Source organism: Phaseolus vulgaris, chromosome 8, assembly GCF_000499845.2.
Source record: "Phaseolus vulgaris cultivar G19833 chromosome 8, P. vulgaris v2.0, whole genome shotgun sequence".
In the NCBI taxonomy this organism is placed as follows: Eukaryota; Viridiplantae; Streptophyta; class Magnoliopsida; order Fabales; family Fabaceae; genus Phaseolus; species Phaseolus vulgaris.
The window spans coordinates 223,914-248,604 of NC_023752.2; the positions used below are offsets into that span (position 1 = coordinate 223,914).

General features: G+C 32.9%; 2 protein-coding genes and 1 non-coding gene across 3 annotated transcripts; 2 read left to right on the forward strand and 1 right to left on the reverse strand.

The window, feature by feature from the left end:
• The first annotated feature begins 924 nt into the window (after positions 1–924).
• On the forward strand, positions 925–10,726 carry LOC137823850 (casein kinase 1-like protein HD16). Its single transcript, XM_068629142.1, has 16 exons — positions 925–1,486; positions 1,579–1,707; positions 1,802–1,875; positions 1,998–2,067; positions 2,153–2,208; positions 3,757–3,828; positions 3,964–4,058; positions 4,141–4,207; positions 4,349–4,478; positions 5,902–6,120; positions 6,818–6,948; positions 8,054–8,228; positions 8,323–8,413; positions 9,216–9,373; positions 10,045–10,233; positions 10,321–10,726. The coding sequence occupies exons 1-16, from the start codon at positions 1,175–1,177 to the stop codon at positions 10,378–10,380; spliced, it is 2,028 nt and encodes a 675-aa protein (XP_068485243.1). The 5' UTR covers positions 925–1,174; the 3' UTR covers positions 10,381–10,726.
• A 2,975-nt stretch (positions 10,727–13,701) lies between these two features.
• On the forward strand, positions 13,702–13,775 carry TRNAT-AGU (transfer RNA threonine (anticodon AGU)). Its single transcript has one exon. It is a non-coding gene; the product is annotated as a tRNA-Thr (tRNA).
• Positions 13,776–14,029: 254 nt separating this feature from the next.
• LOC137824103 (DExH-box ATP-dependent RNA helicase DExH9) lies at positions 14,030–23,999 on the reverse strand. The gene is made up of 15 exons (XM_068629559.1): positions 23,801–23,999; positions 23,451–23,723; positions 23,155–23,355; positions 22,770–22,988; positions 22,358–22,696; positions 22,155–22,259; positions 20,626–20,736; positions 19,864–20,114; positions 18,533–18,656; positions 18,007–18,289; positions 17,755–17,909; positions 16,439–16,588; positions 16,125–16,357; positions 15,258–15,522; positions 14,030–14,513 (listed from the first exon to the last, which is right to left on the reverse strand). The coding sequence occupies exons 2-15, from the start codon at positions 23,703–23,705 to the stop codon at positions 14,235–14,237; spliced, it is 2,970 nt and encodes a 989-aa protein (XP_068485660.1). The 5' UTR covers positions 23,706–23,723; positions 23,801–23,999; the 3' UTR covers positions 14,030–14,234.
• Between the last annotated feature and the right edge of the window lie 692 nt (positions 24,000–24,691).

Genomic DNA, 24,691 nt, shown 5'->3' on the forward strand with positions numbered 1-24,691 from the left:
GGAGAAAATAAAAGAAAAACAAATATTACTAGAGCAATGAATTCAAGGATGATGACAATAACAACTCTACATGCCTTTCTACGAGCAATAATGCAAACAACCTTAATTAATGAACTTATTTTCGCATTCAAAACATCATAAAACAATGATGTTTTCAATTAAATAAAAAAAACTCCACAAATCCGCTATATGTTAGCAAGTTTGACTGATTTGCCAATTTTTTATCAAATCTATTAAAAATATTTAACTTCACACAAAATATAAACTTTGAGAAAGAAAATGATTTTATAAATTTGTATATTTTTGCATACTAAAACACTTGAAATTTGTCTGCTATGATCTTAATTACTAATTAAAAAATTATAAGAATATTTTAGACTTTTTTTTTTATCTATTATTAGTTTTGAACATATGTGAGAGGCCGATAAAAGTGGATAAAATACTATAATTTTCACATTATTTTTTTATATTGTAATGAATGAAGAGGAAGATTGAGGAGTTTGTGAAATAAAATAGTGATTGGAAGAAATTTAGTTAGTGTTTAAATAGAAATTTATGTAATATATTTTATTCTTTCAAACATATATGTATTATTTATAACTCTGTATCCATATTTAAAAAGGGACTATATTTGATGTTGTGATATTAATAACAAAAAAATAATTCTAATTAATTTATAATATAAAAATGATATATTTCTATATAATAAAAAGTCACATAAAAGTTAATATATTCTATTTAGAAAATATATAAAATGGAGAATGGAATTAGATTTATGAATGAAATGAAGAATGAGTTAATAATGAATTTATGTGAATGTGTGGTAAATAGCGTGAATCTTTTGAGGTATGAATCAATAAATTTAAAAGAGCGAAATAAATATTTATTTTTGGTATATATATATATATATTTTTTTTTTTTTCTGCCTTAAATCTTTATTTTATTTTACGAGTGCTGGAATTTTGTACTCCTTTTTCCCCTTTTCCCTTTTCATCTTAATCTTGTATGCTATACTTTCCTCATCCACCACCGAACCCTAACCCTAATCCTCCATCCATTTCTTCTCCTCGCTCTGCTTTTGCTTTGCAACAATTCCATCTATGAATACGAAGTCGCAGTTTTCATGACCATATAATGATCTTAGCGTTGCGAATCGATTGCATGGGTTTGGAGAATGCCGGAGCTTCGTAGTGGACCGCGACGACGTCGTGCTCCGGTTGGTCGTAGAAGCTCGGAACCACCGTCTTCGGGGGGGAGATACGTCAAGACTCGCGCTGCAGTTGCCAGGGAAGCGGCGGCGGCGGAGAGGCCGAGGACTCGTTTGGCGGCGAAGCAATCAGAAGAGGAGAAGCCGGTCATTGTTATATCCGATCATACGAAGAAGGAAGTTGAAGGCGGCGCGATGGCGGATGAGAGTGGTGGGCTGAGTGCAAACAAGGGTGCTGCGCCAGAAGATGATGCTAACCCAGCTCCTTTCCCTGATAGGGTATTCTGTTACCTTTGAATTACTCAATTGTTTGATCATTGTTCAGTGATGTTGATATATTGATACTTATAATACTTGTTTTCACTCCGCAGGTTCAAGTAGGAGGGTCGCCTGTCTACAAAGTGGATAGGAAACTCGGCAAAGGAGGATTTGGACAGGTTTTTGTTGGCCGGCGAGTAACCGGTGGTAACGATCGTACCGCTGGTCCTGGTGCCACTGAGGTAAGAGCTTCCCCTGTTATCTCGCTGTTGTATACATGAAAGAATACTGTATGGTTTTAAGTTGATTGAATGTTTGTTATGTTTCGTGTTTCAGGTGGCTTTGAAATTTGAGCATAGGAACAGCAAAGGCTGTAACTATGGCCCCCCTTACGAGTGGCAAGTGTACAAGTAGGTGTTCTGTTTATTATTATGTCATAAGTATATGTTGTCAATTGCTTTCGATTATTTATAAGGTTTGCGTTGAATTAAATTGGCCTGGGATTTGACCTTTTAATGGTTTATGTGAAAAGCACCCTTGGTGGCAGTCATGGAATACCTAAAGTACACTATAAGGGGAGGCAAGGAGAATATTACGTAATGGTGTGTGCACTACACAACAGCCATTTCATATTTTCATCGCCAACTTAACTACTTAACCTTTTTTTGGGGGGGGCTATGTATGCAGGTTATGGACATGCTTGGTCCCAGCTTGTGGGATGTTTGGAATTCCTCAAGTCAGGCGTGAGTATAAGATAACCTCATTTATTATATCTGCTGTGTTGTTTATTGTTCTCGTGCTTTAACAAAACTCGTATAATTCTTCTTGTGTGTTTATTATAAAGTTTTTACGTGGAAGGGAGGTGACTCCTTTTTTAGCTTCATTTTCTTCCACATGCATATGTAACTAAATATTAAATAAATGTACTAATGGAATGGACAAAAAGAAGTTGGAGTTGCAATAGTTGTTGATGGTATGTTGCATTAAATTCATTGTGGTTTCATCTTTTGGTTTTCTCTTCTCCAAAAAATTGTTTGTCTTGAGCTAAATTTGATTCCCTTTTTGCTTTTATATAAATGACTATTTAATTTAATACTTACTGAATTTAACTTTTAATCCACTATATTTATTAATGATATATATGATAATATGATGCATATTTTTTACCTTCTATTATGTATTTATGGCATCTGTATTACAGTACTTCTTACTGTGCCACTCTTTTTATGTCATGACCCATCCTTGAACTGCAATCAGCAGATTAACTTATCTTGGCCAATCTTTGAGTAAATAGTATACAGAGACACAAATGGAAAACAAACAAAGGGAGTTACCAGAAGTCCTATTGAGTCTCTCGCTATCACAGCAAATGACACTTATAAGAATTATTAGTATTCAACCCATAGGTTGCAAAACCAGTTATTATTGGAATTATGGGTAGTCATATCATAAAGCCCACTTTGAAAAGTTGAAATCCACATTTAGCACACATTATTCTGTTTAAAAACCACGAGAAAAACAATTAAGGCCAAAACAGGGTAAAAATTATTATTATACTTGTTTTCTCAAGCTAGAAATCATAATCTTAAAGAGAACCTACTATTTTGGAATTTATTACTTCTCCCAGAAATACCAATAAAATGTCACTAGGTGGTTTAGCTATTCACTGATATGGGGAACCAAATCAATCCCTTCCAATGGTGTTAGGAGGAGCAACCACAATATTTTCCAATAAATCTAAACACCTAGAATAAGAAACGAAGAGGTAAACAAAAATCCTCAATTTGTAAGGTGTAGTGTTTTAAGGAAACCACAAAAATCTAAATATCAAAGTTTTCAACAATCCCCACATAACCCATTCTAATCTATTTCGTAAAATAATTTCTCTATATGAGTTATGAGTTTAGCCCAAATAGCTCCACATAAGGATTTTTGAGGGATGTTAAGGTAATGTTACTTTTTAATCAAATCACCTTCCCCATACTTCTATGCCTCCTCATAGGTGTGAGGAGTTTAAAAGTTCAGAAACAATGGAGGGAGAAGAGTGTGGAAGAATAGTATGAGAATGGGGAGAGGGGGTCGAGGAGAAAGGAATAAAGAAGGGGGAAGTTCTGTTTTTGTTGCTGGGGTTTTTTTGGGTTTGATAAAATAAAAAGGGGGGCATTATTTTTTTTATAATTATCATTGAAGCAGTTCGTTTCATTGTACCCCTCTTTTTCCTTCCTTTCTAGAGTCACTTAGTCTTGCTTATTCCTTAAAGTTCTGTTCACAGCTGTCTTTTGAATGTGTAGGATGTCTGCAGAAATGGTTTCCTGCATTGCAGTGGAGTCCCTGTCAATCTTGGAGAAGATGCACTCTAGAGGGTATGTTGGTAAATCAATTTTTTTTATATTATTCCTTTTCTTATTGATTTGTTTGCCATAATATGAGTGTTTTGATTTGTTATATTTATTATTGGTTTTTAAACATGATATTCTGGTTCCTGTTGTTCAATATAGCTATGTGCATGGTGATGTAAAACCGGAGAACTTTTTACTAGGTCAGCCGTCTACTCCACAAGAAAAAAAACTGTATCTTGTAGACCTGGGATTAGGTTAGTAGGTTCAATTCAAGGGTACACTTCATCCTTATTTACACTTTCCTTTTTGACCTTATTATTAGCACATGTTTTGCAGCTACGAAGTGGAGAGACACCTCCAGTGGGCTGCATGTTGAATATGATCAACGTCCTGATATGTTTAGGTTATCTATTTCCTTTCAATTTTTTTTTCTCTTGAATTCTATTGGTTGATATTATTTTTTTCTCATTTTCTATTATAGCGGTTTTTGTTACATGTTCATGGTTATTGAACTGCTTCAGATTTACATTTGTAATTTTTGTAGAGGGACTGTACGATATGCTAGTGTTCATGCTCATTTGGGAAGAACTGCTAGTAGAAGGGACGATCTTGAATCTCTTGCGTATACACTCATTTTCCTTCATAAAGGCAGGTTACCTTGGCAAGGTTATCAGGTATATTGTGAAATAAGTTTTGTTTTAGCAATTTATTTTGTTCCAAACATCTACCATTTACAATAGCAAGGAAATATTTATTACGTTTCTCCAATTCTCTGCTCTCCCTAAACTAGTCCTCAATAACTGTTTTTTGTTTTGAGAGACACGGTATTCATAAAATATGATCCCAACAAAAGGATAATCTAGTGTGTGCTTTTTTGAAAGAGTGTATTTGAGTTTATTTTATTATACAAACACTTGTGTGTACGGAGTTCTAGAATCTATGATTAATGATTCAGTGTGATATGGCCACCTATTGGTTTGTATCATATGATGAATCTCAAACTTATTTAAACTCTTACAATGCATGAATGAATCCGTGCACAGCTCATGCAATTCAATGTTTTCAGTAATTTTCTATTTTTAGTGTTCTTTTAGCCACTTCTCTTCCTTCCTAACATAACCTTAGATTCTTCAATAAAAGGAATTGAAGAAACATTTCTGAACTTAATGTATTTGATTATTCCACTATTTTATATGTCACCCTCTCATTCAATGCTTACACTCTACTTGATTATTTCATTGCTTGGTATCTATTCATCTAAAATAAATGCTTCATAAACTCAAATATAACCAATACTTTTGTTTTATTAGACTTTTGGCGAAATTGTTTTATCTATTTTTTTAAAATATTACATTGAACACTACCTATGTAATTATCTGTATGGTATATTTTAAGTTATTTTTCATTTTCTCTGAATATTAAATTCAGTACTAATTACGTTTCATGATTCAAAATTCAGGTTGACAATTCATGATTTGAATATCAATTTGATAACCTTGTATGGAAGAGCTTATCAAAGTGACTTAACATGTGTTCAGATGTTATTTTCATCATATTATTTCCATAAGTTTTCCAGCTTATGAAAACAGCTTATAACTTGTATAAAAGTAATTTAACCATATTTCCTCCTCATTTATAAAAGCTAAAAAAATAACTGTTACATGTTACTACCTCCGTTCTCATTTATAAGCAAAAAAATACACTTTCTTGTTGTCAAATGTAAGCAAATTTGAACTATTTTTACTTCATTTCATTTAGTGATTCTTTTCCTAAATACCTTAACTTTGATTAATGTCTGACTTTTGCTTACATCATAGTATTTTTTGTGTGTGTGTTTTACGAGTACATTTTTGGAAAATTATTAAGAGATTAGTAAAATATAATGCACTTAACTGCACTTCTTAATCTGTGAGGTTGTACTCAATAAGAGTTTAGGTAAGGTGTTCAACTAAAAACATAATAATTCATATTGCCGTATTTTTATATATAGAATTTAGGATTTTTCATTATGCTTTTGTAACACTTATTTTAGAAAGGAGAGTGGTGATTGAGTTTTTCTTCATATACTGTTTTAATCTGATTTTTCCTTATTTTTAGGGTGATAACAAATCCTTCCTTGTTTGCAAAAAGAAGATGGGAACATCTCCTGAGATGCTATGCTGTTTCTGCCCAGCTCCTTTTAGGCAGTTCCTTGAGGTTGTAGTGAACATGAAATTTGATGAAGAACCTAACTATTCTAAGTTAATTTCTTTGTTTGATGGTATGCTTGGACCAAATCCTGCATTGAGGCCAATTAACACTGAAGGTGCTCAAAAGGTATAATCATTACTGTGTGATTTTGGAGTATCTGTTTTCCTGAATGATCATTCTTCTATTATTTTTTGTACACGTGTGTGTGTGTCAGTGGAAACTGTATCAAAACAAGTTGAGAGTTTTTCCTGTTTACAAACAGAATTTTCTCTTACTCACTGAGCTAAATGTTCTACTTAGGTTAATTATGTATGTTAAATGTGCAATTGTAATCGAGTGTGCCACAAGCAAATTTTATTAGAAAACCTTATAAGGCTTAATGGGCTGGGCTGAAGTTTCAGTAATTTTACCCACTGACAGCCATTGCACTATGCAAGTCTTGTTAGTAAACAGCCCCTTGGCCTAGTGTGCGTGAGCTGAAGTACCAGTATCTCTTGTTGAAATTATAGGGTTTTAGGTATGAGGGAACAAAATGAGATAAAAGAGATAACCTAAGGTACTCTAAACTACTGTAATATTTCCATAGGATAATGGAAATTCTACACACATTGTATCATTCACCCTGTGTGTGTGGTAGGACTGGGCATATATACAGAACTGTAGTACAGCTAATAGTAGGACATATGACAACCCTGTTTGTGGTGCAGCCTGTCCTACTAACATACAGTAGAGGTCTCTTATCTTTTGGCACTATTTTTATAATCATGAGTTTTGTATGTGTTCATGGTGCGATCCTTTTGTTCCCTCAAACAAAATGTACCAGGTTGGGCAGAAGAGGGGTAGATTGAATATTGAGGAAGAAGATGATTCACAGCCAAAAAAGAAGGTCCGTTTGGGGGTTCCTGCTACACAATGGATTTCGGTTTACAATGCAAGACAGCCAATGAAGCAAAGGTATAGCTGCAGCCACTTTTTGTTGGGGCTTCCTTTAATTGAGTAATTGGATATCTGAGACTTTTTTTTCTTATGCACTTTGCTGATATTAGTATTGTAACAAGAAGGTTTTTGAAGTCAAACAAAATATTTGCTTTTGTTTACATTGTCTCAACCTTTAATTAGATTTCTCTTGTTTAATATCGTAGTGTAGCATATATTTATGTCTAAATGGTACTGGCCCGATTCTTTTTAAGTGTATTTTGGAACCATTTTGTACTGGAGATTTTTTTTGTTATACGTAAGTTGAATCCTAGTAGTTGAACTAAATATGTTATTTCATATTTTGAAGGAACAAGTCACTATATTATTTAATTTATTATTTTTTAATTTTTATATAATATAATACACTTTATTTATTTTTATATTGTATATTATACTTATTTATTTTTATATTATATATTATACTTTATTTAGTTTATAATTGTTTGGTTATAATATTATATATGTTATGCTTTAAATATTTTATAGTTAATACTATTAATTTTTTACTCTTTTTATTATTATATTATATAATTAGTAGCAATTGTTGGTTAACAAGTAAAGAATTCATCCATACCTTTTTTGTTAAACAGACCCAATGTTATATTGGACTTGAATAAGATACTAAGTAATCATGACCTGACCATAATTAAGTCAAGGCTCAAGAAATATTAAAAGAAAATCACATGGACCTTAGTTGTGACCTGACCCACCAGTTCCCTTCTTGCCAATGACTCGTGTGCAGCTTAACCTAATGCAACGACACTGTTGATACATTTAAGGTCAAGTGAAATAATTGTAGTAGCCATGAAATCTCCTTTCTGGAATGTAATCCCGGATCATATTTACTCTTCATTACACATGATGCAATGGGTTCTTCAAGATTGAGTTTTTTCTCTACTCATAAGCATCTGCGACTGTAGACCACAAAATCAGTGTCCAAATGAAGATCCAACCAAACTCGAATAATATGATGTAGAAATATAAACTTGTCGAGTTGACTTGTGATTTTGATAACCATGGTGTTTACCTCTCGAGCATTTGTTATGACTGTCTTTTTGACTTTTGAATTGGTGGTAATTAGGTATCATTACAATGTAGCGGATGCAAGATTAGCACAACATGTGGAGAGAGGGATTGCGGATGGCCTCCTTATTAGTTGTGTGGCTTCTTGTTCCAATCTCTGGGCTCTTATTATGGATGCTGGAACTGGTTTTTCCAGTCAAGTTTATAAGTTGTCACCGTTTTTCTTACATAAGGTGAAATTATTTGATATAATATAAATCAGTACATGCCTATAATTTGTTATTTGTTTTCATATGATGAATCTTGCCAATGCGACTCTCTTTTCAGGAATGGATCATGGAGCAGTGGGAAAAAAACTTTTACATTACTTCTATTGCAGGAGCTAATAATGGGAGCTCTCTTGTTGTGATGTCAAAAGGTCTGTTTTTTAAATTTTTATAAATGATTGATAACAGACTATTTATTACCCCCTTAAAAAGATGGCGTATCTTATTCAATACTATGATGTATTTTGGATTAATTTCAACTTAACCGTAGTTTTCCCACCTGTTCTGAATTTTTGTACTAGTTTGGTGAAGAGACTATATTGTTTCTACGCATGCATTTGGGTTTGTCTGTTTTAATACTGTGAGAAAGGAGTGAACACTGTGTTGTCTCGTTTTGGGTCTGGGTTGGATTGGGGTTTCTGGAAAGAGGTGGAGGGATGGTTGGGGTTTGCATAAGAAAGGATGGGACGGAGGATGTTTAGCCAATGGAAGAGGAGTGCTATTGGTGAGAAGTGAGAGCTGATAGGTTACTGTGGACATGGTTTCCTTTGCTTCTGCTAGTAGCTGATATGATGTGAATAAGTTGAGGGAGAAAGAAAGGGAACTGCTGTGTCTGAACATAAGTGAATCAGCATTACTATAATATTTATACCGTATGTACAGCTAAATTATCAATTTACAAATTGTAGTAGAGCTGTAGTAAACTAATTGAATTACTGCTAGTAGTAATGCTTTTCCTTTATTTGCGAATTTGAGTGAGAGAGAGAGAATGTAGCCTTACATTGTGAAGGGGGATAAACAACATTTCTAAGTATTGACTGTCTTTACATTCTAGGTGAGCTTTGCTTAGTGTGTTCTGTGGACAAAGATTTTGAATTTCTGCAGATCTCTACTTACAAGCACTCTGCTGTTGCTAAATCTAATTTTTGGTGATGTGTGGTATAACTTACGCAGGCACACACTATACACAACAATCATACAAAGTAAGTGATTCATTCCCATTCAAATGGATAAACAAAAAGTGGAGAGAAGGTTTTCATGTGACCTCAATGGCCACTGCTGGAAGTCGCTGGGGTGTTGTTATGTCTCGAAATTCTGGATACACTGATCAGGTTTGTTGTTTATATTGTACTTCTGTATGATGTTACGAAGTTTTTCTCTGATAGTTGTTTTTCTACCTTCTGAATGTTTGTATATTATTGAATAAACCTGTGTACATTAAGATTCTTTTTTCTTGGTAGTAGTAATAATTGTCCAAAATTAACAGAATTTTAACAAAAATTTATCCATTTTCAAGAGCTGCTGGGAAATTCAAAGGGCTAGTGTTCTCATTGAACTATTTTGGTTTTTGTCAAAAAAATTCTGGCTAGCTAACATTTTCCTTTTTCATTAGTTCTAATGTTTAGCTTTGTTGACAAACTGCAACCATAAGAATCGCCTTGACAATTTAAACATCTCAAGATTGCTTGATACTGATGTCTAAAATTCAATTGGTTCATTTTATCTGGTTAAGTTAGAGGGTAAAGAAATATATAATATGATAACTCATCTCATGTTGGGTCCGAAATGCATTCATGCTTTCTTTCTATTAGAGTTTGGCTCGAATTTTTCTTCTGAAATTGGATATTTATGTTGCATATTGCTCATATATATTCATTGTTTTTCTCTAATGGTTTTGTATAAAAACTCAGCTTCTTTTTTTGGTTAAAATAGTCTGTAATGCAATTATTGAATGTCACTGGATCTAATACTTGTTCTGTAACCATCCATCTTCTCCATGTAGGTTATTGAACTTGATTTTCTCTATCCTAGTGAGGGAATCCACAGAAGATGGGATAATGGTTATAGGATTACAGCAACTGCTGCTACATGGGATCAATCTGCTCTGATACTGAGCATTCCTAGGCGCAGGCCAGGTGATGAAACCCAGGAAACTCTGCGCACATCCCAATTTCCAAGCACACATGTTAAGGTAATGGTTGTTGAATGAAGTAGTTGATTTTGTTTGTAAAGTTGTTAACGAGACTGATGTTTTAACTTGAGTTCTGTTTGTGTACAGGAAAAATGGTCAAAAAACCTTTACCTTGCTTGTTTGTGCTATGGACGCACAGTATGCTGATTTGCTCTGTAGGCGAAAGCATTTTCGAGTATTTTATCCTGCACCGCACAAATCTTTTGCGCCACCTCCTATTGGTTCCGGGAGCGATTTTTTGTAATGTATTTTTTACATTCCAAAAGGTCCATTCTTTCCGAAATAAATGGGAAGTGGCAAAAGAGATTTAGGAAGTTGGATCTAGTATTTTGTTGTCTGTAAAATTATACATTTTCTAATGGCCCAATCATGTAATAACTTGGCAGATAATTGTTGTATCTATTACAAGTTCCTTGGGGTAGGGAATGTGGCAGTTAATGTATACAGCTTAGCTTTATATGTTACTCCAATATATGTATATGGCTTTATCAAATTTTTTGTCAAGATTGTTTCCCTCCACTCTTAATAAAACTTTGTATGGCTATTCCCTGTGAATAAAAAGGGTCCTATAGTTATAATTTCCCTCACGCATGCCATACATATGATTTTCTGTGTATCTTTACAACAAATGTTTTTTTTTTTTCTGGTGTTGAATCCATGAAGCAAACAAACCTGTTCTTCCTTTCATTTTTTGGATTTCCATGACCATGTTTGTGAAAATAACCATGGCAAAGTCCTCCTTTCATTATTTTCTATCTTTCTGTAGTTATAAAATATACTGCATTTTCTTTACTAGTTACTACTTACTGTTCAATATCCTTTCATGCATCACAGTGATACTAGGGACCTTTCTGCATAAGACTTGTTATTCTATTCTAATTTTTTTAGTTAAAACATTTTAATATAATATATTCAGGATTTTGTGGTAAATATATTTAGATAGAGAATTTAAAATAAAATAAATTTAAAATTTTAGAAAGTATTTAATTACACAAAGTTATAGAATTTCAAATTTTAAGCAACTTAAAATTCTCATCAATACTATCCTATAACTTGCGTGTAACTCTTCCAATGAATATATAACTTCAAGTATATGTAGAATTGTTTTATAATGATAGTGCTCAATTTTGATTTATTATTGCTAGTGATTTTTATATTACATTTTAACTAAGCTTGTTGGTACAACAATAAAACAAATTAATATCCTTTTATATTTTTATGTACACACAAAAAGGAGACTCGCACGAACTGAAAAAAAAAAAAAATATATATATATATATATATATATATATATATACTGAAATATAAGGAGTATTACTTTAATATAAGAATATAAAAAGTAGATAAAGTTAAATTATTGTTTTAAAAAAATAATGAAATCAGTTTATAACTTACTAAAACAAATAAGTATTATACATAGTAAATTGAATTTTATTGTTTTTCTGAGTAGACGTATGACAATTCATCTAAGCTGATTATTTAGAAAATGATAAAACTTAAATCCTTGTCCAATTCTACCTTAACCACGTATATCAAATTCAATCAAATAAAAATGTTATCTTATTATATTTTTAGTTTTAAAATAAAAAAAACTAAAATAAGAGAAATATATAATATAGCACTAGTGCAATTTTTTTATTTATTTCAACACTATATTTAATACATTTTTACGATCAAATTTTTAACATTAAATTTCTCTAAGAGGACGGTTATTTGGTATAGTCTCCTTACAACAAAACACTTTGTGTAAGAAGGCGGCTATACTAAATAGTCGTCCTCTTATACTCTTTTTTTATCCTAACTTAGAGCGCGTTACTTAAGCTTTCATACTTTCTTTCTCTAACGTTTCGTTTTCTCTAGCGCTTCGTCTTCTCTAGCGTTTCGTTTCCTCTTTTGTTTTTCTGCTCTGGTGCTTCTTCTTCGAGTCTGCTTTGTCTTCTTTTGTGTCACTAGTAACTTCGTTTCGAGCTCTCTACTTCTTTTTCACCATTGTTTTTTGTTATTTTTTTGTTTTTCTTATTTGTTTCTTTTCTGCCATTGCTCGAAGGTCACAATTTGTACTGTTTTATTGTCTTCAATGTTGGTGTTTCGGTTTTCACTGTTCTCTATTTGTTTCGTCGTCGTTGTCGCGCCGTTCTTTACTACCACCGTTGCCTTCACGCACAAGGTTTGTGGTGCTTTAAATTTGTTTAATTTTTTTAATGTTACTAATTTGTTTATTTTTTATAATTTATATTATTTTTGTTTTTAGGTTAGAATAGACTTATTAAATTATTAGATGGTAGATAGATTTATATTATTTAATATTTATAATTAATTTAATGATTTTTAATTTGTATATTTAGTATTTATTATTAATTTATATTATGTTAAGTGTTAGGTTAGAATAAAATTGTGTGTTGGTATTGAGTATGATGGTGTTCGACCCTCAGCAATTGATACTTGTTAGTATTGATGGCGAGAGTGTTGACCCTCGACAATTGATACGTTTTGGTATTGAGTCCGATGATCTTCGACCCTCGTCAATTGATAAATGTTGGTATTGAGTTCGAGGGTATTCCATCTTTGACAAATGTGAGATTTCACACTTATTAGTAAACACCTGAATGACTACTACTTAATATAATGAATTGAAATTAGATTAATTTTGTTCGCATAAGTAATTAGCACGAAAGACGAGTAGAAGAAATTTATACAACTTTTTCATTATATTAATTTACAAAAAAAAAAAGAGTAACCAAAATTCATTAAAAAAACACAATTTTTTCCTATTCAAAACTTATTATTTATATTATTGTTTTCAGTTTTATATTAGTAACAACAAATCAGAATTAAATCTTTACTAGCATTGAGAATGAAACAGATGACGTAATTGTTTTAATATAATTATGTTTATTACGTTATAAATTTGAATTTATTTAATATATTTTTTGATGTAAGTAAATAAAATAGATAAAATCTATATTGCATGAACATTTTTAAAATACTTTTACCATGTTGCATGACATTTGTAAATTACATGATATTTGAAAAAAAAAGAAAAAAAAAAGAAAAAAAATTACATGACATTTGTCAATTTAACTATTATGCAGGCTATGTTTTTCACAATATATTAATAGGGACACTTAAGGTAGACATTATAATATAATGGAATCCCTTTATATATATATAGTTTAATATTATTCTTCTTATTATTATTATAATTAACTACTACTACTATTATGATTATTATTAATATTATTTCTATTATTAATAATAATATTAATATTATTGTAATTATTATTAATATTGATATAAAAGAAAAACAAATATAGCATTATAAACACATCCATCCATGTTTATTAAGAAGCTATACATAGAACACACATTTAAGTCATGTAATATGTTATAATGTATACAAATATTATATAATATTTAAAGAATGAATGGGGACTCGAATTATCTATATTACCTGAAGTTATGACAAATGCTTTCATAGCTCAGTTGGTTAGAGCACCCGTTTAGTAAGCGGGAGGTCTTGAGTTCAACTCTCAATGAAAGCATATTTATTAATTTATTTTTTAATTCTAACACAATTTTAAAAGGTATAGTTCCAAAAGAATCTCAATGACTGTTTAAATATTTTAAAACAAATTTGGAAAATAAAAGAACCTAACGAATCACTTTTACTCAATAACTTATTTTTATGGATGTGCACATTATCAATGTATCACCTATCTGAGTTCCAACAGTATGCAATATAAAGGTTGATTTTTTGCTAAATTTTGCTCATCTAAACTCACATGTAACTTAATAGAACAGTTCAGTTCAGAGTATTCCCTTCCATTTTGAAGTAAATATCCAGCATTTTACTGGTTGAAGATACAATGGTTTTATATATAGAAGGTGGTGTTAGTGGAGATCAAAACCAAGCAGGGTGATATCATGTAGTTGGTGTCCTTCCACATGATTCTCCGTTGCCTCTATCAATTATGTAATAAATAATTTGTAGAAGGAACTAACTACAAATACAGGGATGCTGCAAAGACAATGTCCCTCTTGATCATGGACACAGCTTCTTCAAACTTTGCCTCAAGTTGAGTTTCCCCAATTGACTTAGCTGCTGCTATTAATTGCTGAAGAACTTCCTCAAGTCTTCTAATTGCTCTAATCAAGCTACCTTCAAAGACTTGTGTGATTTCCATGATCTCATAGAACTTAGAACCTTTCGCCCAAGCATACACAGCCTCCATAATGTCAGGTCTAAACGACTTGACAAAACTATCAACATCAATCTCCACCTATTTAGTTTTTAAAAAAAGGCAAGAAAAAGAACTTGTTAATGCATTTTACAACTAAAAAAACGAGACACTTTAGAAAGCTACAAGATAGTAAACAGACAAATATACAGTATTCAAGGAAAAGCAGTGTATTGGACCCTGATAAGGGAGAAAAGGATATACCCAATTCCTTTTCAGAAAGCACTGTATAAAAGTATCTAAACATTAAATATTGTTTTCCAAGTCTACCCTTAATCACTAATATTGAAAAGATAAACTAAAAAAATTTATAGGATTTTCAAATAAAGGCAATTTTGGAGAGTATGGGCCTTTTCTTAAAAATATTTAAGACCTTTAACCAATTTAAACAAACTTCATCTATGCGAATTAATTAAAAATGATTTATAATAAGGAATGGAGGGTGTGTATAGAATGGCTTAGACATGAGAAGATAACTAAGGACCTAACTCAAAATTAAGTGTATCAAAGGAATCCCATAACATATGGAAAAGTAGTAGACAAGTCCACTATTTTGCCCAATCAAGTGGAACCATAACTGAAAATCTGATCAATTTGCATTGGAAAAAAAATGAAGTGATCAAATTGACAACAAGGTTTTCCTAATCATCCATCCTCAAAATGGAACTAACTTGCATACAACTTTTCTAATTTTCAGCTGATACAATAATTGACCTAGATTTTCACAAATAAACTTGAAAAACAATGTTCATGCATTTAGACGCCAGATATTTATTCGGTAATTACCTTGCACTCAAGCTGAAGTTGGGCAACTCTCCGAGCAATGTCTTGTAATTGCATAAAAAGCAGATCAAGTTCTTCCCGAGGTTTGGCAGCATCATGGATTTTTTCTTGCCAGACAAGACAAGAAAGGAGAGAAACCATCTCTTCCACCTTTATGTCCTTAAAGACACCATTGAACATTAATTCTGTTAGGGTCAATTCATCTGCACTACTAATTTCACAAGCAACCTTCCCTTTTAACTCCACCACATTGTCACTAGTAGCATATCTGCAATGAAGATTTGACGTGAATATCCTTTTCATCAACAGAAGTTAATCAAACAGGGCTGCTGAAATTTTCTGATAGAGAGAAGCATATATAAAACCTATACAAAATTTGCCAAATTCACAAATTTGACCTTAAAAGTTGGCTGTAAGAGATTAAGATCTATTTGATAGTTTCTAAGAAGTATTCTGTCACCAAATACATATGAAACTGCTGATGTAAAGATGGTTCAGTGTCTCTAACTTAACAAGGTTAAAGCAAAGAAAAGTTAAAAAGTACATGCAAAAAATCAAATCAGCAAACCATTCTGTACTAACATCCACTGTGCTGCATTTCTTTAGTTAGGGGGGGACAAGAAATACTACAAGAAAAAGAGAATAGAGGATGACTAATCCACCTTATCCAGAGGGGGGGGGGACTTCAAATGGAAAAGAACCATATGGTTTTTTGTTGCGTTTGTACACAAAAACTGAGATATTATTTCAAGGGAGCAATTAATTCTTTTCAGGACTACTAGGTAGAAACTTTTGATATAAAAAGGTTGCAGCCTAACAATAAAAAAGGAAGGGTAGGGAGCGAAAGAAGTACTAGACAAGTTTCTTTACCCAAGCCTCCGAAGAACTCTCTTTCTCGCTTTAAGTTCATCCTTGAAAGCTAAAGCAGAAGAAGATCTTAATGTTTTCTTAATGGACTTTATCTTTGCAGTCAGTTCTTGCTTCCTCTGTAAGACTTTCAGTTTCTGTTTTATAAGTGGTGACTTCGCAATTTCATGCTTTTCAAATAGGCTCTCCAAAGCTTCTATCCTACGAGATGCTTTTTTATATGAGCTGCTTTGAATCTGATAAAAAAATCAAAAGGATGATTGTGTAATCAGGAAAGATTCAAAAGGAAAAAAAGAACAAATGAATACATGAAATACCTTCATGTCTTCTTCGGGATCTAGAAGGGGCAATCCTTTCTCACCAAATCTAGAAAGAGTTTCCAACACTTTCTTCAGTGTGTTTTCTCGTGCTTCCAATGGCAAAAGATCCTTCGGTATAAATAAACGCAGACTACTTATCGTATTGACCTGTTACAGTAAAACACAAAATTTTTATTAATCATAGTTAAAAAAAAGTATATACTATTACATTAAAATCAACATTTTAACAATGGTTTGGATAATATCAGATCACAAATACTGAATTTAAATTCCATATAAATTTCAAAGGAACTTCTAAAAAGTAAAAATTTAAGCATCTAGTGTCAAAAGTGTATTTTGTAATGATGTTTTCGTAGAGTAAACAAAATCAACAAGTTAAAAGCAAGAATGTCTATTTGGATAATAGGTATGGAAGGACAAAAGCTGAGAACAATGACAGAAAACACTTCCATCCACAGAATATGTAGAAGAAAGATTTAAATGTAGTCATCATATGCTTCCTACACTAGTTTTTTTTTTCTTTTCCCCTTGTGTTTATTCTTATTAAAAAAAGGTTCCACCTTTCCCTTTCCCTCCAGAACTCCACTATTGAACATACCTTAAAAGAAATATTTAAGAATTGATATGGAATAAAATACATGGTTAAACTACTAATTAATTGCGGGTAGAGAAGCTGGCTACTTGTACTGCAGCCTAAGTGAAGGCCACGAAAGTCACAGCAAGATCCCTAGTCTTGTTCTTAGAGGTAATGTGTAGATCAGTTTTGAACTGAAACATTATGAGTAAATAGCCAGTCCTCTCTGTAAAGAAGGTTGAGTTGTGGTTACAGATGTGATACAAGGAGTCACAAGGGTGGGGTGGTGGCTGGTAGATAGGCATGATGAATGCATTCTTTTGTCCAAGCTAAGGCACAGACATTTCTGGTAAATTTAAGCGTCATTGGTGGTTATTCCAATTCTTATAGAGAGGTGATCTATTCTGCATTCACATTGTTCTGAAGTGCAACTACAAAATACAAATATGGTCGGAGCAATTCTGTGTTTTTCAAGTGAAAGATGTGTTAATTTGGGCTTTGCTATTCTGTTGTCCAGGGAGATTCTAAGTCAAAGATGAAATACTATGATCTCTCCATCTCATGTTTCTTCCATTTTCCACTTCTTCAGAACATTACTGTTTTTCAACCATAATTAAACCATCCGACAGATTGGAAAGATCATATTCTGTTTAAGTACAATCTGATAAAAGAAATCAAAATTTTAAAGTCCCAACTTTGCAGATACATTACATCTGTTAAACAGTTTAAAAATACTTACCTGAGAGATAGGAACTGAAACCACTAGAGGTTCTCCAACTTCTTTAAGAGGAACGATCTTAATAGATTTTTTCCCAATGTTATCTTTCTTCACAACACATCTTGTAAGAATATCAAGATTGTAAGATGCGTCCTCAGGTTTTACACTTGCATCATCTGAAATTTTCATTATTACTTTTATGATATAAACAGACTAAAATTTCAACATACAAAGGTGTATATAAATCACTAGAAATCATTTAAGAATTCTCACCATCAGAAACACTCTTTACCCTTTCAAAATTAACGACCAACCCCCAAGTCAACTGGTCCTCGATAAAAATGGGGGTTAGATCTTCATTACTTGAAGTGCATTCAAGTGAAACAAGCCTCCCAGGCTGTAGAAAAGGTAAACAGTGCCTTGGAGATAGCACAATGTCACGGACCTCCTTATTCAAATTCCTGTGCTGCTCCAGCAGATTGAAATAATCCTTTAAACTGTTTTCTTCTTCAATAAAAATTGATTCCCTCTCTTTTTCAAGCACCTTTATTTGTTTCTGTAATGACAAAAAACAGAGAAAAATTATATTTTTTTCTGTCTGAATCAAATTTGCCAATTTCGAGTTTAATAGTAAAAAGAAATACTTTAAACCCACAATCATAAAGAATATTGTATGCATCAGAGGTAACTTAAATTTTATAGAGATAGCAAATGATCTGCATAACCTTATCACACTACAGAACACCCAAACCCACAAAAATAACAGCTCTTATTTCTAGCCTTATAAATTTAAACAAACCTCAAGATCAGGAATGGCACGATCAGCTTGGAACTGAAAAAAAGAATTACGGAGCAATTTTTCAGGATCACCATCTTCACACCGCATTTGGTTTAAAATCATGTTGTAGCTTAAATGAAAGGCACTGAAACGCAAGGGAAGGCCAGTGTAAATGTCAGAGAATAAAGATAATTTATTTATGCAAGCTACAATATGAAAAATAGAAAACATATTTTTGTGTGTGGATGAATATCATCAAAAGCTCATGTTATCATGCTTTAGATTTTAAACAGTCTCCATTATGGCATTATCTTTTATGCCACAAGTTACATCACCATAACAGTTAGATATAATGGATGATTTTCCAATTACCAATAAAACCTATATTGCACTTAGTTTCAGTTACTAACCATCAAGGTCACTCTCACAATAAGCTGTCACAGAAAAATAAGGAGTGTAAGATATGTATGTTTCTATTATTATAAGATTTTTCATCTGTAACTTGAAGTGATATTATTTTGTATATCAATAAAAGCTTGTAAAAAAGTTATTTTGCTATTATTCAGGAAACTGTCTAAACAAGAAGCTAACTCCATTCTTCACCTTTTGGTTTATCTCTCTCTACTTAAAGAGATAATTACCAAGCTGGAAATTAGCAGGTTTTTTAAATGAGTAGGAAAGCTAATAACTGGCAACATATAAGGCATCAATAAGTAAAGAGTAGAACGTTCATGAATTAATTTAAAAATGCATAAAGCATAATTATTTATTTTATAAAAGAATAAAATCATTAAGACAGAGAAGATGATTATAAAAAATTAGGAGGATATGAGATCCTCCTTAAAAAATAAATAATGAAACAAACAATTAGAACAAAGCAAACATTAAAGATGTAGAGTGCAAAATCCCTCAGTATTTGTAAGAGAAACTCTCACAGACACACACACCACATGAGCTTGACATCAAGTGGAAGTCAGATGCCTAATCTATACCAAAGAAGCTTCTCATCAAAAGAAATCTCAAGAAGCAGGATTTGTCAAAAACACAGCACGCTTTTATAAACCTTAAGAAGATTTAAATATCTTGATATAAATTGTCCTTTAAATCCATGTGCCATAAGATAAAAGGTCCCAGACTATGCCCTACCTAACCCAGCATTCATCAGAAACACTGAAGAGTTTATGCCACTAATAAGTACTGGATAGTGATGTACACCAACAAGAAATCCATTTTGCAAAGTTTCATTATCATTAAGACTATATATCTCTAACAAAATGGACCCGTAAACGATTATCTTGCAGAACCTTGTAAGATAAGAAACTCTTTAAAATTAGATTAAAACAACAATTTACCTGTTTAAACAATCGGCAGCCCCTTTAACCATGTTTTTAGTAGTAGAAGGCTCCATCTTCTCATCAACCATGAGGATACATATACCACGTTCATCAATGCCTCGTCGACCAGCACGACCACTCATTTGAATATATTCTCCACTGGATATCCACCTAAACTTGTCCCCATCAAATTTGCGGACATTTGTGAAAACAACAGTTTTTGCAGGCATGTTCAAACCAATGCTGAATGTTTCTGTGGCAAACAAACACTAAAGAGAAATATTTCAAGTTAGAATCGTTAGACTTTATAGTTTCAATCAGACAAGGATGGTTAAATGTATCAATAATACTAAGACCAAAGATGAAAAGAAAATATATTTGCTCCTAAAATACAATAGTAATCACAGAAGGATTAAAAATTATGGACAACAATTTAGCAAAAAAAAGGACAGGGAACCCCTAACTAGTATGAGATTTTAAATTCAAGCCATGTGGCTTGACAACAAAATAACATTTTATAAAAATACCCACTTCTAGATTTATATAATTAACTAATATAGGGGCGGATACAATATGATGCCTGCAAACAAATTGCTATAATTGTTATTAACTAATCAACCATTACCACTAATAAACTTGTTTGCCAGCATGTAGTTATGTTTTTAACTGAGGTACGTAATTTTATGCTTTTAACTAAGGTGTGAACACACAGTTATATCACAGGTTCATGGCTTATACAGATGAAAAAAGTATTCTATCTCATGATTTCTTTCCACAAACCTTTATTAGCCCTTCTTGAAATAAGATCTCAATCACTTCCTTTAGAATTGGGAGTAAACCAGAGTGATGTACTCCTATTCCACGTTTCAGCAAAGGCAACATGTTCGAAACCTGAAAATAAATAGAAAAAATAAGGAAACCTTAAAAGTGACTCAACATGCAATGACATTGATATTATTGTATTTCTAGACAGTTAATCAGAAAGCAACAGGGTTATGAAAGGACGAGCTTAAACATCAAACAAGTTTAGAGAGGATTCAGCAACAGGTAATGTTTCCTGCTAGAGGTTTTCCTCAACCATACAATCTTTCTCCAATCAACATTATTCCCCCATAAACAATTTTAAATGTCCTCATTAAAAGTGGAATTTACACTTCAGGAACAAAGGTGGGTGAGTTACAGTCCCTTTACTCGGGTTAGACTGCTATGCCTGTCCTGACAAGAACTCAGCTCATGGACTCTACTGACTTTCTTCTTAAAACACTTCACCAGAGTCCATTTCCCTAACCAGAAAAGATTTCTTCTTGAAAAAATTCTCTCTAGATAGAAATCCAAAGCTCCAGCTGATGCACTTTCTCTGTACGGCAGCGCTTAACATAACATGAATAAAAAACGATACTAGGTTTGCGTTTGGCTAATTTTTTTTTTGAAGAAACAACCACTGATTTTGAGATTTTGAGAAATAAGAAATTATTTCCTAGCTTTAAACAAAATCAAACATGCTACAACAAACACCTTTTCCATGAACACTGGATATTCCTGCCTACCCTTGAGCAGTCCTACTTCTATCTACCTACTTTTAAATACTTTGGCAAAATGTCTCCTTTAATTTTTTTTTATGGTACTTGGGATGCCAGCATAGTTGAGATGCCAAATAACATAGTGATGCTTTGACACTTCCATCTTTTGATAAAGAAACTAGAATTACAACGACAAAAGTATCTCACTAGGAGAGGTCATTCATATGGAACACATGATACCATTGAGCTCGGCTGAATACCAAATTCTCAGGGAGGAAAGCAAAACTGCAGAGGGATAATATATCCTCCACAACAGAAAAAAAAAAAAAAGATTCAGAATAATAAAGCTGCTGAATCTCCCTGTACATATGAGAAATATCAGATGGAAACTTCCTTCAAACAACCATGTCAAAATTTAAATGCTTGACTTGAAAATATAATCCAATATCGTCGTCGAGAAATAAAATGTTGAATTTTGAATCACAACTACATCAAAGCTTGTCTAACAGGGACTTTGTTAAGCTCCCTAATAGTCCAGGCCTAATACTCCCATGACATTCTTGTTTTCTTCAATTATAGGGTGTAATACAACTCAAATGAAAATAGAGCTTTGTTTCAACTTTTTCCTCACCAAAGAAGGGCCTTGAGTTAAAATCAATAAGAACCTCTACTTATTTATTTTGTTGAATAATTCTAGAAATGAGAAGGGCTAAAACTCAGCAATATGCATATGCAGTGGTATTTGCCCCTGAGAGGTGGGGAGAACACCAAGTTAAGGAAGTATCTTGCCTGGGGTAGTTTCTTATCATCATCTGAAAGCATGTCCATAGCACTAGAAAATATTTGTTCTATATTCTCCTTTTCATTATCCCCATTAAGATCCATTTTTGCCATCTACAGAGACAAAAGGACATTAGAGATAGTGTCACATAAGAGAGAACGGAAAGAAAATAAACGGAGTTTTTGATAATGAACAGCAAGTTGAACTTTACCTGCATTGCAAGAAGCTCACACTCCCTTTTGCTAAAGCTGAACAGTATCACAGGATCATATTGACGCTGAATGATCATTTTCACCATCTTGAATATGTCACTTTCTTCACCAACTCTACCCAGCACCAAACCCTTTTGCCGCTTCCCGTTCTCTTTTCTCTTATCACCCTCAGTGGCAGGGACAAGAGCATTCAAAGATTTCTGAAAGCTGTCTTCGCGAAATTTTCCCTTTTCATCCACAACCAGATATAGACCATCACCTCCAGAAGGAAAAATGTAATGTTGAAGGGGTGTTGGTCGGTAATCAGTATACACAACATGACAAGGTTGTTGGTGCACCTGCAAGTAAGCAAAAAGCATTAGAGAAAAAGCCCACAAAACTAATGTAATAAAGAGCAAATCAATCCACGACCTTTGCCACCCAATCAGCAAATTCCTTGGCATTGGGGACAGTGGCAGACAGGAACACAAAACGCGAATTCTTGGGCGACAAAACAATACTCTCTTCCCAAACCACGCCTCTCTCACGATCACGCATGTAATGCACCTCATCAAAAACAATCCAAGCCACCTCCCTAGTGATCTCAGACCCTTTGTACTGCATGCTACGCCAGATTTCCGTAGTCATGACCTGAATCAATTAAGTTTCAATTTAGAGACAACATATGATTCCATATTAAGGAAAACTAAAAGCGGAAGAGAGACGTAAGGCTCTAATAAACCGTCTGTGACCACCACAACACGTGATAAAACAGCGACGGTATCCGCAATTTAAAACCATGGAGCAGCGTACCTACCAGACAAGAAGCATTGGGATCAATGGTGACGTCTCCGGTCATCAAGCCAACGTCAGAAAATTCTTCCTTAAATTCTCTGTACTTCTGGTTGCTGAGAGCCTTGATAGGGGAAGTGTAGATGACGCGCTGCCCATCTCGGAGGGACATAGCAATAGCATACAACGCCACCACAGTTTTGCCAGCAGAGGTATGTGCAGACACCTAAGTTAAGTTACACAAACAGCTCCAACAGTCAGAAAATCAATCATCAGAAAACAAAAACGGAAAAGAAACTAGAATTTCGTTTGAATGGTGACCATGACGGACTCGCCGTTTTCGAGGCAAGTGATGGCTTGGGACTGAAAGGGATCGAGAGTGAACGGGAACTTCTTGGCGGGTTCTGCGTGCGTTTGAGTGGGCGGAGAAGAAGGGTGGGTGTAACCGTGTGGATATGAGACATGGTGCACACAATCGTGCAGTGGCTGCGAAGCTGAAGTTGAAGACTCTTCTGGCGACTTTCTCTTCAGTGACCCCATCGTTGGTTGCTGAACTACCATGCCTTCAATCTCCATCTTCTTCTGCTCCTACTTCTGACTCGCAGCAAGTACACAAGAGTAAGGAAGAAGAAAGCTTAAACCCTAAACCTAACGCAGAGAAATTTCAATACCTGTAACCGTGTGGGAATACTACGCGCCGCCACACAACACAGCACAACACAGCACAACACAGCTTCAATGCCTTCTAATCGGCGGCGAAAGACGGCGACAGTGTTAACACTGTCAAATAAATGGGGCTCCAATTGCTCCGCCAAATAAATATAAAATGTTAACTCCGCGCCCTAAAATGTTTTTAATAAAAAATAGTATTATTTTCCACGTTAAAGATACGTTAATATTACTGATCTTTTTTATCGCGTGTTTTATATATATATATATATATATATATATATATTTTTTTTTTTGTTAATTCAAACAGTGAGAAACTTTATTTTCTTATATAATCTATATCTTACCTATATACCTATATAAATAATTTTTTTCTGATTCTATTTATATAGAATTTTTTTAAATAACTGCTTTTTTTTATACTGTATTTAAACTTTTTCTCGTTATATCCTTATTTAATATATTTCATTTTATTATACAATAAAATATTTTATCATTTCATATAAATTATTTAAAAATAAAATAAAATATTTTTAAAAATTAATATTAATTGACAGTTTTTATATACAAACTAATTTCTCTATTATTTTCTTATTTTATTTTTTAAGACAATAGAAAGAAAGAAAGAGGTAGTATGAGAAAGTTCTTACACCAAATTTCACATATCAAATAAAATAATCTTTATTCTTAATCATTCTCTTCACTCCATTTCCAACTTGAAAAAAAAAAGTCTAATCAGAGAAGAAAAAAGGTTGATTAATCAATTTATTAATTTTTTTTTACATATTATTTTTTCTTTTCAATTTTGACTTATCTAAAATTATTTGTGTGTATATATGTTAAATTTCCATCATAATAAAAGTTGAATAAAAGAAAAAAATGGAGATTAAGTA